At 36.8% G+C, this 21,135-nt stretch overlaps 1 protein-coding gene across 3 annotated transcripts in view; it reads right to left on the bottom strand.

The window, feature by feature from the left end:
- LOC145686262 (tyrosine-protein kinase transmembrane receptor Ror-like) overlaps nucleotides 1–21,135 on the bottom strand; it is a 623,893-nt gene that overhangs the window by 81,231 nt on the left and 521,527 nt on the right. For all 3 annotated transcript variants that reach the window (XM_081759379.1, XM_081759380.1, XM_081759381.1), the window contains one exon: nucleotides 12,958–13,272. In XM_081759379.1, coding sequence (XP_081615505.1) covers nucleotides 12,958–13,272 — 315 coding nt within the window. The remainder of the gene's footprint in view (nucleotides 1–12,957; nucleotides 13,273–21,135) is intronic.

The following is a 21,135-nucleotide window of genomic DNA, read 5'->3' as shown; positions in this document are numbered from 1 at the left end:
TATTCCTAGAAAAAAGTAAGCAACTATCTAGCTTTTTTTTTTTTTTTAACGACAATATATAGCAGATTTAAAGTCTGAAAGTTTTCAAATTTTCTTGAATAGTTTATAAACTTATTTCAAGCTATACATAGTACATCTCGACAATTAATTTCAGACGAAAAAAAAAAATCTGTAATTCAGCTTCATGCTTAAATCACGTCACACATGAAAATATACATTTTATTAATATTAATGAAGACATACTGTGTAAATTTAAAATACGTGAAAATGAACTTGTAACTCTACGCATTCGAGGTAACAGCGTTACCACCAAGTATCATGCCCTCTACATGTAGCCATAACTTGGTAGATATAACTGCCGATTGTACAGGTACAAATATGACCGTACATATAGTAATTTACATGGATCAGAGATGCACTGTGAATCAGTCAGTTGTCGGCAAACGATAACAAAGATCTGCAATTTTGTTGCCAGTGGCATAGGTTTCTTTCACTAATTAATTAAGTGTGTTTTAGAGTGTGCTGTGTTTGAAAATGCCCTTCATTTTTCTTATCACGTACAATTTATTTGCAAAATAAAGGTATATAATATACTGATTTGTCATAAAATACTGTCTCATTAACACGTAAAACAGAATTACGTACATTTGCCATTCATGACACACTCGTGATTGATAAATGTTCAGTAGTTACTGGTGACCTGTGAGATCTTTTCTTCTTTTCTTTCATATTTTTTCTGGTTCTTTTTTGGTTTCCGATAATATCCAACAGCAGTCCAAATTCCCCTTCCCCAATGCATTCATATTTCCTAAGCCTTCCTTACATTTCTTTGTATCTCCCTTATTTTGTATTCCTTATCACGATCGATGATCAGAAAAATCGTACGTGGAAACCAAGAGATTAGCGGAAGACCGTGGAGCATGGAAGCCTTTCAGTCGGGGCAAGTGACCTGTCAATACTGGCAGAACAGCTATGAAGATATAAAGATTGTAACATTGATTATTGATTACACGAGTGTACAAGAATTTACTAATAGAGTATACCTCACAACAGTGTTCGTTCTATGGCAGGTGTATACACCCTAGATTTGCAAGAAACCCGGATCTGATGACATTTTTGAGTATATTTCCTGTATTCAGCATGCAAAAATCCATAAGAATCAGAGAAAAAAATCTCATGCAGTTTTTTTAGTTGCAGTCTTTTCCCAAGGAAGGAATAATGAATCTCCCATCGTCTTTGGAAAGCACTTACATAAACGGAGTGTTAATTCATTGAATAGCTTGTGTATAATGTCCTTAGGTGTTTATTGGGAGTTAGTACATCAATTCATTCCAAAGTTTTGAAACTTATAAAATGTGATTGAAAGATATGAGGGTAGTTATTCACGAAGCATTTTTATAAACACATCCTAATTAGATTGATTTGTTTGTTTAGTCAATATATGAAAGAACTCCTGAAGTTTGATGAAGTTATTTTCAACATTCTGTATATAAACGATTTAGAAAATAAACAAACGAGAATACACACACTTTTAGGACAGAGAGAAAGATTTGATAGAAAGGTCCATCTATTGAAAACGTCGATACATTTAATATTGGTTCTGTCACTCGCAGGACCTCAGAGCTGTATGGATTGGATCAGGTTTTTATTGACCAATAGAAAGAGAAAACGTCGGAGGGTTATATGCGTTCCCGATATATACAAGCTTTATTTTCATTTATTTCCTCTTTTTACTGAATTGCTGAATCGGAATACTCTATATGAATGGACTTTGAAGGATTTCAGTCACAATTAAAAATGACGAAACAATTCGTCTCCGATTACACAGTTTTAATTCTAGTATCTAGTTTCCTCAGCTCTGCCGCATTGTGGCGCCACTGCTTCTAATTACCGGCCATTTTACATTGCTAATTGCCGTGTTGATGAAAGAGTCTTCACGTTGGTGTTTTTGTTCGTACTCAAACCTAATTACAAGCCTCGTGATTTTTATTCTCTCCCTAAACTTTTAGTAGATTTTTTTCACCTCCCTTCTTCCTGCTAATATACATTAACTACATTACCAAAAACTACCTAACTCACTTCACACAAACCGCAAAATTGTAGCAATCATAGTTAACAACTTGCGTAAAGATCTCGTATATGGTTTAACAGTAATAGAGAATACCTTAATCTACACATGCCACGGGAACTTAATTTCATACGTAAAGTAGCTGATACTGAGTCGACTTTTTAAGCACGGAGGAATAATTGTTCGGTTATGATGTAAAAGAATAAAATGGTCATTTTAAATGGAAAAGCATGTTCACAGTAACTTTCAGCGTGAAATATCCGAAACAATGTTTATAATGTAATTCCAAGGAAGCTCGGTAGATGTACTTTTGTTTGTTTGTTTGTTTCTTCAACGCCCCACCATTATGCACCAAGGGACAAGGTGATGGTGATAAGGAATGAGACAGTAAAATCAAGAAAGTGCGAGGAAATGGAAGAACCCCGACATAACTCATGCACACTGTATTTGTCCACCGCCGCAAAGCTTATTTGGCGCGAGCTGAGATTGAATCAAAGAAACCAAGCACCAGAAGTGACCTTTCTAAAACTGAGCCACTGCTGGCCCACGTAGATATACTGGAGAAGAAAATGCTGCAAATGTACTGTATCTACAAGTGTAGCAGGGATGGTGGTGCAAGAACTGAATTTCGAATTATGGGATGGAAAATGACAGGGCAACACCAAGAGAAAGCTGATGAAAATAAAGATCCAGATCCAGGTTGTAAATCTTCAGTAACCGAAGCATATAAAATAAAATTTTTAAGCATTTGCACTGCCTTACATTAAATGTTTGCGCAACTGCCTATTTTTAAACACCAAAAATACGTTATTGAAGAGAAATAATACAAGTATTCCTATGCAAGAACACAAGAAAGTGAGCGGTTTACTTCTGTGGTTGCATAAGCGCTGCAACCGTATGTACTAGCATTGAGCATTTGGTAGAAAGCTTCTATTGGAAATGAGGATTTACATGTAACTTCGCTCCTATCTTCCCACATTATAGACAAGTGCATGCAGCCACTTTAGAACCGTCAGTCTACTTTCATAATAGTTACGAGTTCCTCCAGTTAGCAGTGTTTAACGTGATCCAATTCGTAGCAGTTTTCATGCATGTGACGGAGAGGGTGGATCTCAACAACTTGCAAGAAAGTGGAAAAAGTTGACAAAATACGAACACATTTCGCAGAAAGAAAGAACAGAAGAGAACTTAATTCTAGTTATTTTTACGAAGAGAGAGGAAGTATTACATACAACGCACCCGAGTTTTATCTTTTAATCTTAAAAAAAAGGGGGAGTGAAATACTTTCCTGTTTGTATTTTTAAATACTTAAGTACACTCAGAACCAGGGAGGGAGAGTATGTACAACTGCAACTTGTATATAAGTCACCACCTGCTACTACAAGAGGAGACAGTATTCGTTGTATAGTTCGTGTTTAATCCCCAGAATAGTTATAGTCGTACAGTATCACAGGCGAAACTAGGGGGTGTACCTGGCCTAATTAAAATTGTTTTAATTCTTCCTCCTTTCTTCAGACGTCATGCATTCTAATATTTTGTTATCTGTAATTCTTCGATTCACTGAGATATCATTTTATCTTACTTTTATATTATTACACTTAGCGCAATGGAATAAACACACGAGAATCTTATAGTGTGTTTTAATTCTTGAATACAAGAATAGTACATTAGATAAGTTTAGTTCCATAGTTGAATGCAACAAGTTTCATTTTTACCGTTGTAACTTGAACTTTCTTCAGAGTAACCCCTTTTGGAGTAACCGAATTGTAAACTTACCAGTGGAGCTAGTATAAATTGTGAACGTCTTTGGCGGCCAACGTAGGTGGGGACCGACCGACTCCCGGGATAAGGAGTCAGCTTCTACCAAGTGCCAACGCCTTCTCGGAGGGCGGATGAGCGGGTGGAGGTCAGGGCACCTTCTTGTCCTTAGGAGGGGAAACTGTCCTAAAAGGCGGATGAACCACTAGAGGTCAACGGCATGGAGATGTGGAAAGGAAATGGGAATACTACTACATTATCTTTTTCCCCGAAGAGCCGAAGGAGGAGAATAAATAAATACGATGGTTCTTCCTAAGGTAAAAAATTCTGGAGGTAAAATAGTCCCCTGTTTGGATCTCCGGGTGGGGACTACTCCGGGAAGAATCATCAGAGGAGAAAATAATAACTTTCATTTCAGCATGGGAACCTGGAACGTACGCACTCTAGGACGTGAGGGAAAACTTGAAATTTTAAAAGTGGAAATGGACAAGGGTAAAGTGGACACAGTGGGTTTGAGTGAAGTGAGATGCCACGGAAAGATGAGATAGTATCGAGAAATTACAGAATATACTATTCGAGTGGCGATAAGGCCGAGAATTGTGTCCCGATAGCAATCAAGAACGAAGTAGCAAGAAGTGTAACCAAAGTGAAATGCTGTAGTGACCGATTGATGTTTGTAAAATTACATGCAAAACCAGTGGATACTGTGATAATACAAGTGTATATGCCAACAACCAACCATGATGATAATGAAGTAATATATGATCAGATTAGTGACATGTTGCATCAGGAAGGAAGAGGTAAGGTCAACGCCATAGTAATAGGAGACTTCAGCAGCGTAGTAGTAGAAGGAGCTGCGAATAAGGTAGTGGGATCATTTGGACTAGGTAGAAGAAACGAACGAGGTCAAATGCTTATTGATTTCTGTAGGCAACATGATCTAATGGTGATGAACACGTGGTTTAAGAAAAGAAAAACCAAGTTGTACACGTGGAAAAGTCCAGGAGATAAGAAACGCTACCAAATCGATTACATTCTTCTGAAGGAATGTTTTAGGAATAGTGTACGAAACGTGAAGACACTGCCAGGAGTGGACATTGATTCGGATTACAAATTCCTGGTGGCGGAAGTGCAAATCTAGTTAAAGTCGATCAAGAAAAATGGGAGAAGAAATCGAAAACGAAACTTAGAGCGACTAAGAAATATCGACGATGATGTGAAAGAAGAGATTGAAGAAAAATTCTGTGCAATGGGCGATATGGTTGACAATATAGAGAATAGTTGGGGAGAAGTTAAACAGATTCCACTTAACACACTCCACAATAACATTGGCAGGATGGAAAGAGCTCCGAGAAAACCATGGATAACTGAAGCGATGCTTAAGAAGATAGAGGAACGCAGAAGGGCGAAGAACACGGACATCAAGGAATGCAGAAGGTTGAAAAATGAATTGAGAAATGGACAAAGCCAAAGAAAAGTACATGGAGTAAATATGTGAAAAAATAATGGAACTTCAACGGCGCGGCAGATATGATCTGGTGTACCAGAAAGCACAAAAATTAGGAGTGAAAGCTAACCAAAGTATACGAACATTCGGCATCGAAGATCAACAAGGTACTGTAACCACTGATCATCAAAGAATCCTTCGAATTCGGAAGGAATAATAAAAAGATCTGTATGATCAGAAGAACCGTCCCAAAGATATTGCGATTGAAGCAGAGGAAGAGGTGAATGATGATGAAAAAGAACCCAGTATATTGAAAAGTGAAGTAGTACAAGCAATCAAAGATATGCGAAGGAGAAAGGCCACTGGAGATGACGACATACCAGAAGACTTGCTCAAGGGATTAGGAGACAACGCAATGAAAGTACTGACTTCACTTAGTAACAAGATCTACCTGAGTGGAGAATGGTCAAAGGATTTTCTTGATGTTACAATGATTGCATTGCCCAAGAAAAAGCAAGCAAAGAAGTTCAGCGATCACAGAACCATTAACCTGATTTCCCACACTGGAAAAATCATTGCACGCATACTGAACAGGCGCCTGGAAAGTAAGATAGATGAGAGGTTAGAAGAATATTAATTTGAATATTGGAAAGGAAAAGGCACCAGAGATGCTATTGCATTGATGAAAATTATATCAGAAAGATTTCTTGAAGTAAAGGAAGAGTTGTGTTTGTGCTTCATCGACTGGCGAAAAGCTTTCGACCGAGTCAATTGGACGAAACTTCTGAAAATTCTTAAAGAAATCGGAGTCAACTGGAGAGATAGACAACTCATTCAATACTGTATATAGGACGACGAGTTAAGTTGCGCTTGAATGAAAGAAAAACCAATAGTGTGGAGATTGGAAGAGGAGTCAGACAAGGATGTAGTTTGTCACTCCAATTATTCAATATTTACAGTGAATGTTTAATGAAAGAACCATTAATGGGAATCGGAGATTTCAAGAGTGGAGGGCAGATCATTAACAAGATCAGGTATGCAGATGATACGGTTATAATAGCTAAAACCGAAGGAGGGTTATAGGAGATGATTGACAAAATAGTTGACACTGGAAAACTGCATGGAATGGAAATTAACATCGAAAAGTCGAAAATCATGAGAATATCCCGTGGAAATACGCCCTTAGGATCAGAGAAGAACAAAGAGAATTTGAAGAGGACGATAATTTCAAGTATCTGTGAAGTATTTTGACGAGAGACGCCTACTGCACCAAAGAGATCAGATCAAGAATTGCTGCCATAGGTAAAGATACATTCAACAAGAAAAGATCACTTTTAACTAGCAGACTCAATATTGTACTTAAGAAGAAGTTGGTTAACTGCTATATATGGAGAATTGGACTGTATGGTTCAGAGACTTGGACATTACGGAAGTTAGAGAAGAAATATTTAGAGAGCTTCGAAAAGGAAGATGAAGAAGAAAAAATGGACAGAGAGAGCAACAAAGGAAGATGTTTTAAAACGGATAGGAGAGAAGAGAACACTTCTAGCCACCATCCTTCGTAGAAAGACCAATTGGATTGGACACATCTTAGTCAGTTTAGTCCTTCTGGATAAATATCAAGAACTCAGGAAAAAGACAGGGTATAATTTAACGAATTAAGCTTCTATTTATACATTTTCGCTCACTGTTTTTAATGATGCAGGCCAAATCATTTTCATATTGAAAATATTAACACAGATCGATTGGAACCAAGCGTTGCACAGTGGGGCAAAAACTCAATAAAGAGATTAAAATTAAATTTTAATTTCTTTTTCCTCGGACTAATTAGCTGTCAATATGTGTTGATTACCACCTGAGGCTATAAGAATTCAAGTTGCAGTTGATTGAAGAGCTGTGGGGAGTGGTTGTAATATGAATAAATGGAGGAAAATTCTACAATATTTAGTAAATTTTCATGTAATAAAATGTTATTTTCCATTTCGTATTCTGGAGTTGAGTATGAGTCAGAATGTTCTGACCTGGTCAACGTATATAATATTAGAAGTGACAAAAAGTTTTTTTTAAACATTTAAAATCAGTCATAAATAGTCAGAACTGAAAAATTGCCAATATGTGTTAACAGATTTCCATTCATCCTATAATGTTTGTGCCTCCTTGTGCCTTGTTCATTAGAAGGTTAAGATTTAAGGTCTGCATAAAGATCATCTATGATTAGGTGCACTAACTTACACACTATGGACCCAGAACCCGAAATATCCTGCAAACACGAGCTAGATCATTGGAAATATCTCTATATAAACAAATCGAGACGAGGTAGGGATGCATTCCTATGCGTCACTCTTCCTGAGGTTCAGGTAACAATGGATCAGTTGAAAATGACGATGATGACGCCGAAAATTTGGTAAATAATATAAAGAAGTGAGTAGAGCTGTGGTAAATCCAATAGAAATTGATTAATACTAACGTAAGTAATTTAGTAGAAACGTTCATATTTTTTTATTCGCACCTTATTTTTTAAAAATATTACTAGCATCAATTACCCGCTTCGCTGGGTTAAATTTAAAAATAATAGTAATATGTTCTGTTAGTCAATCACTTTTTACTATTTCTGAAGCGCTCTGATATCGATCATTTTTATATTTCTCTCCCTCCTCTTTCCCCACGTTGCGTGGCTGAATTTGGACTTAAACGGTATCGTAAGTATCACTGGTCATTTCAGCGACCCTGAAAACTATGGATTTGACACTGATATTGGTCATTTTGTGTATCTTCTCCTTCCCCTTCCCCAAGTTGCGGGGCTGAATTTGGATTTCAACAGCTTCGAAAGTGTCACTGTTCTTTTCAGCGCCTCCGAAAACTAAAGATTCGACATGGTGATTTACGATCATTTTTAAATATCCCTCCTGCTCCCTACCTTGCACAGTCAAAGTGCACCGACGAAAAAAATGTAGAATGTGGCGTACGTAAAATCGTATGTTACATTTTTAAATCCTGTAGCTTTTGGATTTAACGTACAGCGAACATATAACTGAAAACGCATGTTTTATAGGTAATACTTTCCGTATAAGCGTTCCATCTGTACGTACTTTCCGTATGAAACAATATAGGCGGTCAGGATCTCACATACAAATGGACGTATATAACATATAACTGACGAAGGTAACATACATATATGTATGTAATATAAGAAAGACTGTTAGATATCAGACATCCTGCAATGGCACGATGTAACATCTAAGGGCAGTGCCTATGTAGCATACGGATAACGTATGCTCCGTACTGATTTCTGTAGTAAACAAGATAATTAAGTATATTTGTATCATACAATATACCGCTGTTCGGAGAACGGATCTTTCTCAGTGTGATATGATAAAAACTATGCCAGGTCCGAACTTCATGTATTTTGAAAGTTTGATCGAGATCAGTTGGGTAGTTAAAGATTGATGGATTTACAAAGACAGTAACTTTCATTTTCATTTTTTAAAAAATATATCTCTGTTCCCTTCCCCTCCCCTATGTTGCACCGTTAAAATTTTAAGGCTGCAACAATTTAGGGCTCCCCTAGACCCCCCTGGATACGACCCTGATTGGAGGCGTTACAACAACAACGAAAGTGTTAATTTTGAAATAGAAGAAATTTTCCGCAGTTGTTTAATTTTAAAAACTTTTCAATGTGATCAAATTGAATTGGCCAATTAAACTATTGACCCTCTGGATAAGACTAGTGAGTGTACCAATTTTTATGTTTCCAGCTCATTTATTCCAAAAGTTATTTAGTTTGAATACTTTGTTACGTTTTTACCCCACTCGTGCGTTGGTAAGTATAAGGCAAAGAAAAAACAGAGAAAGAAGGCGAAGTTTTCTACTGCAATAAATGTTTATGAAGCCAAGGTATTATTGCTATTAACTGCAGTGAAAAGAGCATTAAAAGTACATTAAAAGTAGTGTGTAGTAGAGTAATTACTTTTCTATGTTATACGAAAAGTGTGAAAAGTTTGGAAGAAAAAAACAAAGGAAGCAAGCTGTGAAGCCATAAAATAAAGGTGAAAACAGAAATCCGTAAGTTTTTTTTTTTAATCAGTTTAGTGAATATAGGCCTACTATATTTTATACAGTATATCGTATATCGGGTGTGTTTGTAGTCATTACAAAGTTTCTCGTAGATACTGTCAGAAAAAAGTGTGGTGCTGCTGAAATGAATTTCTATATATATCTATCAGAAAGTGACTCCTTCCTCTTCTTTTCTCTCTTGTGTTTTATTTCAACAACAATCTTGAAAATGAATGGAAAAGCACATGTAGATACTCTAGTGCTCATGATACGGATTACAAATAAACTACGAACAAACTTCTAATACCAGATTAGATATGTGTTTTAAAAAAATGAATCATGTCACGGTTGTTGAGTGCCTATGCCATCCTGATTTCTCATCCTATTGATTTATATACGAAAATATTCTCTCTTCTTCAAAATCAACACAGGGATTTTAACTGCTTGACTGTACTGACTTTATCTACAAATCTTTTTAAAGATAAGAGATATTTGAAGCATAAATTAGTATAACCAAATCATTGAAGTCCCATTCAGTTAACTGAAAATGGAAGAATGCTTTTTCAAAACAAATTAGATCTAATTGGCTCAGAAATTACGATGATGGAGACAGAGATGGAGTGGGTCAGTGGGTCAAGTTTTCTGAGTGGGTCAGTGGGTCGTGGATCAACAGCATGTGACCCACTGTGATCCACCACCCACCATGACCTACTGTGACCAACCACCCACCGTGACCCACAGCGACCCACCACCCACCGTGACCCACCACCCACTGCGACTCACCGACTTAGTATGATCTACCGATCCTCTCTGCTCACTGCATTGTAGAGAGTATCTTCTGAAGACTGGTAAATTTGTCACCATTTTACTTTCAAGACCTTCATTTTCCTTTCTTTTCCACTTGTTTCTGTCTACTTACCTGAGGTGAATATATCTAACCAAGTGAAAAAAGAACTTCAGGCACTTTTGGATATTGATATTTTTAATAGTAATAATAGCAATAGGACTTACACTACAACTTGGCTTTCGAGACCTGTGGGTTTTTAGAGCTAACTACTGGAAAAAATACATTTTTGAATCACTGTAATATATAAATTATTTATAAAAAATTGAATGTAACTATGTGTGCCTGATCATCACGGTCAAATTGCAAAGACAATTGAAATTACTTTTGGTATATAGTTAGGCCTTAATCCAAATTGGGATGTTATATTGCTTTTATTATAATGCATAATATCCTAAGGAGGTAGTGAAGATCCGAATTTTTGCGGGAAAAAAAATGAGTATCTCGCAAGCCGTTAAACTTAGGGAGCTGAAACTCAGTGTATTAACTCTTTATTGAAAATAAACAGAATGTGTCCTAGCATTTTTTTAAATTCTCCTTTATGTGTGTGTGTGGGGGGGGGGGCACTTTCTGTATATGGAAAATTGGTAGTGAATTGGTTTGTAAAAATGATCGAAAACGATCGATGTTATTTAAGAAAAAAATCAGAAACAAAAAATACAGTGCTTGGCTCCATATATCCATTGCTTTCTGCTATAATAATTGCTGAAGCTTATGTTTATTATATGGAGCGCTTACAGCACAGGGCAATCAACCCATAAAGTTGTAAGAAAAATAGGCATAAAATTTGTACTGTAAGCTTAATTACACGGAAATTTGAAGTTTGAATTGTACGCATAATTGTATGGAAAATTTTACACTTTTTTCCCTTTACATTGGTCTACTTACTTTGATTTGGAACTTTGAAGTTTTATCCTTTTTTCCACTGAAAAGTATTGACAATTCAACAAGGAAATAATTATATTATGATAAATTAATTGAAATTCATCGTAATTTGGCACATGGCAAACAGCAGTGTGGTAATTTGAAGTTGAAGAAGGAGGGAAATTCCCATTCACCTCTGAATACTTTCCAGAAACCTCGTTCGCTTTCGCTTTCTAGACGGGGGAGGGAACTTGGTAATGGTATCAAACCTTCATGTGTAATTACAAACATTAAATTTATAAACAAATAAGAAATCATCAGTTTATCAGGCTTTAATTGATAATTTATTCACAAGATTTCCTATCAAAGGCGTGGAAGATGAAGTTTCTGTTCTACATGGGTCGACATTGCCAACTGACATGGTCGATATGGAAAAGATGTTGTATGGTGATAGAGAGATGATACTTCTTGCTGAGTATTTCAAAAATTGTTATCAGACTGAAGTCTAACAAGTAGATTGTCGATGAGAAGTTGCAGATATCGAGTAGAAGTATTATCAATTTCCACGACAGAGTACAAACGGGGATTTCCCCTTATGAATTTACAGATGACTGATATTAGAAATAGATTAAGTGCTCAAACATTGTCTAACTTGTTGTTCATCAATGTTAATAGCCCACCGCTAGATAAGCTCAAAATAGACGAGCTAGTTATTTCTTGGCTGAAGGATGGACATCATTCCACTGCGGATGATTTACTGCCAAAAAGTTACCAACAGGAAATAAATTCGATTTCAGATTTGTTTTAAGGTGGAAAATTACGAGTTACGGAAAATGTATACTTGTATTACTAATGGCTTATTTGTGTTATTCAACTTTGTACCTACTTTTTAGTAAGTCTCTTCTTTGCTTTAGGTAAACTACTTTGGAATAAATATTTATAATAATTGCAATTATGCATATTTGTAACTTAAATTTAACGTGGTGTTTTAGTGATTACCCAAATTACAATTATGAGCATACTTTATGGAGATGCTCTCACATAGGATACCCGAGCGCCTTTATACACTATGAACAACTGATTTTTCAAGTCTTTTGTGAGAAAAATACTGTGAACTGAGAAACCATAACCTTTTCCGTATTGTACAGGGGTATTTTCCTACGAATAGAAGTTTTTTGTGGAATGCGTTCAGAAATTAACACTTGCAAGAATACTCTCTTAGTACAAGTATATTTTAGGCACACACTAATTTCCCCCCACCTCGAATGTTTCAATTTCCTCACTGGCAAACACTTTACCATTTTATATCGTAAAGGTCAGATCCACCGTTATTGTAAAAGTGTGGTGCTTGAGCGATTGACTAGAAATTCAAACTCCAATTAGTGACAATTTTACAGTCTTGTTTTATTACAAGTGTAAACTCTTTAGTCGGTTCAGAAGAGGCCGTGGATCGTGTTCAGAGTTGATGACGATGGATTTTGGTGAGTCAGAGTAAGTCAAAGTGGATGAGAGTGGTTCATGGTGGGTGGTAGGTCACGGTGGGTGGTGGGTCAGAGTGGGTCGCCGTGGGTGGTGGGTCATGGTGGGCGGTGGGTCACGGTGGGTCGTGGGTCAGAGTGGGTCATGGTGGGTGGTGGGTCAGTGGGTCGTGGGTCACGGTGGGTGGTGGGTCAAGTTTGCATTGACCCACGCCAACTCTGGATGGAGGTACTCAATAATCTTAACAGTTGGAGAAACTACATTCGCAAGTATCATATCATTGTAATTTACTTTATGAACATCTACAGCATAGATTTAGGGTGTCCACTAAAAACTACATGTTCTTTGGGGCACTGTCTTTTTTTTTTTTTTTTAAGTCAAAAGATGACAGACTACAGATACTAGCAAGATAATGCTTCTGTGGAAATTAATAAAAATACTCACCCCATCGTCCCATTTTCACCATAAGAATCCCCGTCGACTCGATCTTGTAAAACTTATTACTGACTTCACACTTGTAGAAGCCCGTGTCGTGGGTCTCAAGCTCCGTGATGCGTAGTCGTGTCCCATAGTTGCTGCTGCCAGGAACAGAGTACCTCTTCACTGTGAGCCGGTTCTTTTCTTCGATGATTGGGGCTTCGTTCTTGTACCAGCGGAACTTCGTTGGTGGAGGGTCGCCCGTTACTTCACACTTCAATCGAACCACTTCACCAGCTTCCTTGGTGACATTGGACAATGTTTTAAGGAATCGCAAGTGCCCTGGAATGAGAAAATGAAAGACGTCATATATAAGATCATAAATAAATATTCGTAATATTGATAATTGCCATTGATAATATTAATATGATGGAACCTCTGAATAATGGTTACCGAAATTTACATTACTTATAACGTTTTGTCCGGCGATTGTACGCAGTATACAGTAAATGCATTAGTTATAAATGTTAATAGTATTAATATCAAAATACTGTACTCATTGTTGAATTACCGGGGAATAAGGGGGAAATCGTTTTCCGTAAAGATCATATTGAAACAAATGTGTCACTGCGGGAGTTGTTTATATAGATGTGAACTGCAAAATATACTGCATGTGAGGAAATTTGCAAGTATCCTGACCTACCTTTATAAAATTCCTTTTATTCGCATATTGGGTGTACTAACAAGTAAGAGTAAAAGTAACTCATTGAAGGTTTTCTATAATTTCAACCAGAAAGCAATTTATTATGGAGAGAAAAGAATTTGAAATTCAGCTTGCAACTCATGACAAAGACATTTTGTGTGGAAGGAATTTTGTCTAATGTGAACTGTATTGCAGATTTATTTTCAAATTGCAAAAAGTATTTTCTATGGCAAAAATATGAACTGAGAGTAATTCCTGTCATGAAGCAACAATTAAATTGTTTAGGGAGAAAAGAAGACTGTTCATGTTCATAGCTGAGAGTGTTTATAAAAGGGATAGTTTTTTCCCGTAATGATATATATTCATATATATTTGCCGAAATATAAAGAAGAATAAAAAAAATTTAAAAATGTTCGTATTAAGGCGATGTCCATTGAATGGTATCAATTAAGAGGGCTTCACTGTATCAATACATTGAGAAAAATCCGCTGTCCGAACAGCGGTATATTGTACAAATATACGGAATCTTCTTGCTTACTAAAGAAATCAATACGGAGCATACGTTATCTGTATGCTACATAGGCACTGCCCTTAAGTGTTACATCATGCCGTTGTAGGATGTCTGATATCTAACAGTCTTCCTTGTATTACATACATGTATGTTACCTTCGTCAGTTATATGTTATATACGTCCATTTGTATGTGAGATCCTGACCGCCTATATTGTTTCATACGGAAAGTACGTACAGATGGAACGCTTATACGGAAAGTATTACCTATAAAACATGCGTTTTCAGTTATATGTTCGCTGTACGTTGTCCAAAAACTACAGGATTTAGAAATGTAACATACGATTTTACGTACGCCACATACATTTTTTTTCCTCAGTGCAAGCAACTTATGTTATATCTGATCATAGCAACAATTCTTTCCTCGATATTTATTTGCCGATCACCTTTGATTTTTTTCTGGTATGCAGCTGTCTACGAGAGGGTAAGAGCATAGTGGAGAAAAGCTGCGAAATAATCTGTGCAATTGCCTATTGCATTCAAATCCAAGTTCTGGGAAGTTCCGAGTATATACAAATAGAAGGTAAAGTCTTTTATAATCTCGGTGTCCCCAAAGACTAAAACAAAATTACACATTCTATGTTGACCTGAAGAAAACAAAAATGGACATCTACCATTCGACACGACATCTGCTTTCATAACTGCATATTCAGGGATAATTTTCCCAAAATTTAACCGATTCATATTAAACTTCCCTTTTGCGGAGGTGATACCAGCTAAGAATAAAAGATGAGTAAAAAGGAGTAAATTGACCTCCAGCGCAAGAGTTCCTGTATATACGAGGGCTACGCAGAAAGTAACTCACGTTTCGGCTGGGTACGTGCGGGGCAAGCGCCGCCATTTTGATTAGGGACTTCCACCCTTTCAATGCGCATCCAGCTCGGAACGTGTAAGTTCGTGTTGATTCTGTTATTAACGTGAGTGCTTCGATTGAAAATCACGGTAGTTTTGAAGTGAGGTCGGTCGTACGATTTGTGGTTCGCGACAAACACTAAACTGATTCAACAACTATATGAAGTTTACGATAAAGATGTGGTAAGTGAAAGTGGAGTGATGTATTGGTTCTTCATATTTCAAGATGATCACACAAACGTTCGTAATGAAGACCGAAGGGGCGACCGAGCATTGTGATAGATGAACTGGTCCCAAAAATCAATGATGAAATTCGTGAAAATCACCATTTTACGATAACAGTGCTCTCGTTTCCGCAAATTTCACAGAACTTACTGCACGAAGTTGACTCAAAACTTAAGCCACCATAAGTTTTGTGCAAGATATTTTGATACATAATTACAAAAGTCATCGGGTGGTAGCTGCCCTGGAATTTCTTGGGGTTTATTAACAAGATTTGAGTTAAGCACATTAATTGTGAAACAAAAAACAGTCCACGAGGTGGGAATACACCAGTTCACAAATGAAAAAAATAAATAAAATGAAATCTTTCAGTTTTACGTCCCACGCTTATGCCGGCTAGGCTAAACGAGACGGTGATGATGAGTAATGAATGAAATGGTAGAATGAAGAAAGTAGGAGGAAAAGGGAGAATCCCGAGGAAACTCACGCACACGGTGTTTGTTCACCACAAAGTTCTCTTGGCGGGAGCTTGAATTTAATCCGGGACCCCATGCACCAGAGGTGAACGGTCTACCACTGAGCCACCGCGCCTCCCTCAAAAAAAGAAAAACGAAAAGAAACGAAAGAATTTTTTTTTAGAAAAATTCTTGCAGCCAAGAAAACTTACGGCTATGTTTTGATGAGCCTCTTTGACGTGGAACATAACATGTGTGTATTATAATATATATATATATATATATATATATATATATATATATATATATATATATATATATATATATATATATATATATATATATAACTACTTTTTGAGTTTTTCTTTCATTTTACATTAACTTGCACGTCATTGTGAATAAACAAATGTGAGTTGTTAAAGTTGGAAATCAGAAAGATCATTTTATTACTTTGTTTACGTTAGCTACATCTATAATTTTCCTATTCATGAAACTTGAAGCAAGCTTCTTGGTTCATTGTAATATGGACCGCTTGAAGAGCAATCTTACCAATAAACTCGTAAGTACTCACTTTTGCTCATATATATATATATATATATATATATATATATTTTAAAGAAATTGTTTGAAAAATATCGTACGTCCAGTTTTTGCTGACTATGAAGATTAAAGCAGGGCACAAAATTTCCGCTCGTCATTGGCGATAAGAAATTTAGATCTGGCGACCAGTGTTCAGTAGAAATGGTTTGTTTCTTCCTAAACTCACAGGGCTACGCAGTTTCTGTTTCGCACGAAAATAATTATCACTGAGTGAGAGAAAACATGGAATGAGAAGTATTCACAATGGACATGGAAAGTGTGAAGTCTTCACAACGTCGTAATTCGCCCTTTCTTTCCCACCTTCCTGAATCTATCTGTCTGGTTTTGAAATTTTATGCCCTGATGTAATCTCTTTCCTTGTCAAACCAAAGGCCGTTTGGAGCAGGGACCTTTCATAATTTGTATGTAAGAGATATTGGCGACCACTAATTTTGGATTGGGGAGCGTGTCTGACTTTGAAAGTTTGCGCCCTGGATTAAAGTAAACAACCGTACCTAATTTGAGTAGGAGTATAGATATTAAATGTTTATATTCGAAAAACTCGTATTTCGAAAATAAACATTTAAATTTCCATACTTGTACCCAAATATTGTTTCTTACCTTAATCTTCATAATGCTGAAAGTTGTCAGCGAAAATTTGACGCGCAACAATTTTTAAATATATATTTTTTTTTATTATTTTAGAAAAGTAAAAGTGAGTACTTTTTGAGTCTGTTGAAAGCTTCTTGGTTTATACACTTGAGTTAAATAGATATTAATTCAGGCAGCTTCCAAATACCTCATAACGCTAGATCACTAGGGATGGGCATGAGTCGAGCTAAAACTCGACTCGACTCGAAACTCGAAGCGAATTCTAGTCGAGTCAAAGGTAATTTTCTCGAGTCGAGTTCCGAGCCGAGTCACTGTTTTTAGATCGAGCTTCGAGTCGAGTCGAGTTTGATAAATGGCTCGCTTGTTTAGCTCGTTTTGAAATCATTGCCTGATTAGACTGGAAAGCGAAAGCTATGAGAAATGTAAGCAGTAATGTGGATTATTTTTAGTATTGCTCACGAGGTGGGACACTGCTCGCATCTCGTCTCGTCTCGATTAACAAGGTGGCAATGGATTTTTATAACAAGACAGCTTCAAATGCCGTGAGCACCAATATACGTAAGTATTTACTGTAGTTCTTAACACCAAGGCTGAGACCTGCCCAGTCGAAGTTTTGAGCCCAAGCAGAAGCTCAACCCATGTAGTGATGTCAACCGGCTCAGCTCGGTTCAACTGAGCGAACAGCTTTATCCTGTTCGGTTTAGATGAGGCACCGACTCGGCTTATGTGAGCCTGGGCTCGAGCCGGCTCGGTTGGGGTGAGCCATCAGCTCGGTTGGGATGAGACATCAGCTCGGTTCGTTTCGGCTAGAGCCGGCTCGGTTGGGGAGCTGTTGGTCCGGCTCGATGGTGTATGAGCTGTGTGCCGAGTGGCTCGAGTCGTTGGCAACCCTAAACCCTGGCCGAGCAGTTTTAACATGTTTGGCCGGCACCCTCTAACTTTTAACAATTTTTGGCTCGAGCCCGGATACTTGTCTCTCCGGAACTCCAGCCCAGAACCTCGTGAACGATGTCCTTGCCTCCTAGACTTCACGGCTAGAGGTCAGCAGTCAACTAGTTTGTAGTATTCAGATACAAACCGCCTACCTTTCATGTTTACACACGGTGTTGTTACAATAATAATAATAATAATAATAATAATAATAATAATAATAATAATAATAATAATAATAATAATAATAATAATAATAATAATAATAATAAGTTGTAGTATTATATAGTATCATTGATTGTATTGTCTACGTAGAATACTTGAAGAAAGTACTTGAAACTACACACAGCACTTGGCTCGATTTGGGTCGTTTTGGCTCGATTCGACTCGAAACTCGAGTCAAATTCGAGTCGAGTTGAAGGAAATTTTTCGAGCAGAGTTCACGAGTCGAGCTCAAAGATGTCTGTTTCGAGTCGGGCCGAGTTTTAATGGAAATTCGCTCGAATTCGCTCGTGCTCATCCCTATGGATCACCACTGGAAATTCTGTGCCTACAAAGGTATGGGGGATGGACAAAAATATGGAAACATCTGGTATAAAAGACGTAGCGTGGACATATCACTGCCAAGGACTACGTAACTGTTTTGAGTGACCAGCTGCATCCCATGGTGTAAACGTTGTTCTCAGATGATAATGTCATGTTTCAAGATGACATAACGCTGTTCATACAGCTCACATCGTCCAGGGTTGGTTTGATGAGCACAAAAATGAAGTGTCACATCTGCCATTGGCTTCCACAATCGCCAGACCTCAATATCATTGAGCCCTTGTGGTCAGGTTTGAAGACCAAGGTGCGAGCCCGCTACCCACCCGGCGTCTCTACAACTTGCAGCTGCTTTGGCAGAAGAATGGTACAACCAGGGGCGGACTGACAACCATAGGGCCGAGCCTGCTAAACTGAAATGAGGGCCCACTATATAAAAATGTAAAAAATGTACTTGGCATTCTTCATATGTATTACATATAAAACTCCACCTTCGAACCCATGAATAGTATCCCATATATTCATACAAAAGCAAAACATTAATTACAAAAAATCTGATGTAGGAACATTTTAATAGTAACTCATACAGTGTGTAATTGGCATTATCATTTTTTATTGTAAACACACACAATACCGAAATTGGTGCTTTCAGTTATTTATATAGTGCCATTGTTTTTTATGTAATGAATTTAAACCATTTATTTAAACAAATGAATGTCATGTTTTAGAAAACCCAAAATATATACATAAGTAAAAACTAATCTCAAGTCAACTTTGAAACACTAAATAATTAAAGCACTGACAGAAATAATGTAAGTTTCTTTCCTCATAAATCAGTTCTAATATCAAATTAGTTGAAATTTTCTACTGAATTCCATACTGTAACCTAATATAATACGGTGTATAATATTAATATGAATGCCAGAAATGTATCCTAATATTAATGCCCCAGTTACACTCACAATTTCAAATATCTACCTAATTCTTTGGAGCTAGATACAAGATCGTCAATCACTTTGTCGTAATCAAACGTATATGATCCTTCTATGTATAAAAGAATAAAGTCTTCCAACAAATCTTGTCCAAGCGATGAACGCAACCGATTTTTGATCACTTTCATAATCGAGAAAATTCTTTCACATGATACTTGGGTACACGATAGAGTTAAAACATACTTTTACGCTTTATACAACGATGGATATAATGGACCATAAAGATTTAATTCGTGAAGCAGGTACAGTGCACAAACTAGACACACTTTACACTGTCTTGCAGGTTTGCATTTGAGACGGACTGATTTTCCGCCTCAGTTATTATATATATTATTGTTCTCTGTACGGAAGAATGCATAAATATTCCAGTAACTTTTACACCGAAATTTCCGAAGCTTGTAAATTCCGTTGCAAATATTGCGATTTGCGTTATCCAGAATGTGCGAAAGCACCCGGCGCGAGGCTAGCTTGCGTTAGTCAGAACTTGCGAAAGCGCACCTGGCGCGAGGCTAGCTGATCAAGGAGGTCGTAACAATATGAGTTTTTGTACAATATATTACGCACAATATTACGCTGAAACAGTGTTAAATAGATTTAATGTGAAGAAACAATAATACGAAAACATTCAGAAGCCATACAGTGTTTAGTGTGTGTTAAAGGAACTTCGTTACTTGTATAATTACAACAATATCGTAAAATATAAAAAGCCGTGTAACATCAACTTGCTGATACACGTGTTTAAAACTGCTGAAGTGATGTATCAGTGGGAGCTTGAGTTCTTGGTGGCTTGTTTTACATTTTCCGTCTCTTCTGCTTCATATGCAGGTAAATTGTAGATAATAAGTCTATTGATATCCAAGATGTTTTGGAAGAAACTCGTTTTATCTGCATGACCAGTGGGACGAACTGCATGGAAACACATTTCTAATTATATTTGAAATACTGTGGTCTTCATAGAAGTATAAACAAGGAAATTCATCATCGAATATTCAGAAAGTGATAGTTTATAGTGCATATCATCACCTGGAAATTCTTGAACCAAAAGCCAGCTCTAAGGGGGCTTGTGATTAAAAATTGTAAGGTCCGGGTACTGCTGATTTTTTTTTTTCATATTAATCCAACGACTTCTTATTGGTGTATTGAGGTAATCTATTGCATGAATCACTGTAATTTAACAAGGGATCTATTTACATGTTAGCAGTCTCGTGGCAAAATATTACAATGAGTGCTTAATTACAAACGTGTTTTCCCGCAGTGAGCTCCCACAACTTCGATAATCTTCATTCCTATTAGCTTAAACGTCCGTCCTCAACCATTAAAAATTTAACAACAAAAAGTATTTGGAAGAAATTTACGTATGTTTCTTGGTTGTGTATTGTAAGAATTTCTATATGTCTATTGGTACTTCTTGCTATTATTGGTATTTAATACAGTATATAATTTGCTTCAAAATATTTACGCTTTTATGTTAATAATGTTCTTTTGATTTTGTGTTTATCATCACTACTATTCCGTAAACAAAAGTGTGGTATGTTATTGGAGATGATACCGAAGAGCAGTTCCTCTCAGATAATTTGTCAGGTTCATTCTACGTATTTCAGTGTAGTTTAATCAGAATTGGCTTCTGATAAAAGAACGTGTATCTCCTCGATGCTCTCTAGTCAAAAACTTGGAAAGTAAGCGTTTACCATCAGTTTCGGCGAATCTACCTACTTCAATCTGAAAAGTAGTTACGAAATATTTCTATC

This window comes from Thermobia domestica, chromosome 5 (assembly GCF_964235325.1).
Source record: "Thermobia domestica chromosome 5, izTheDome1.hap1.1, whole genome shotgun sequence".
Taxonomy (NCBI): domain Eukaryota; kingdom Metazoa; phylum Arthropoda; class Insecta; order Zygentoma; family Lepismatidae; genus Thermobia; species Thermobia domestica.
The sequence above is the reverse complement of the archived record's forward strand: the minus strand, read 5'-3'. Positions and strand labels throughout refer to the sequence as shown.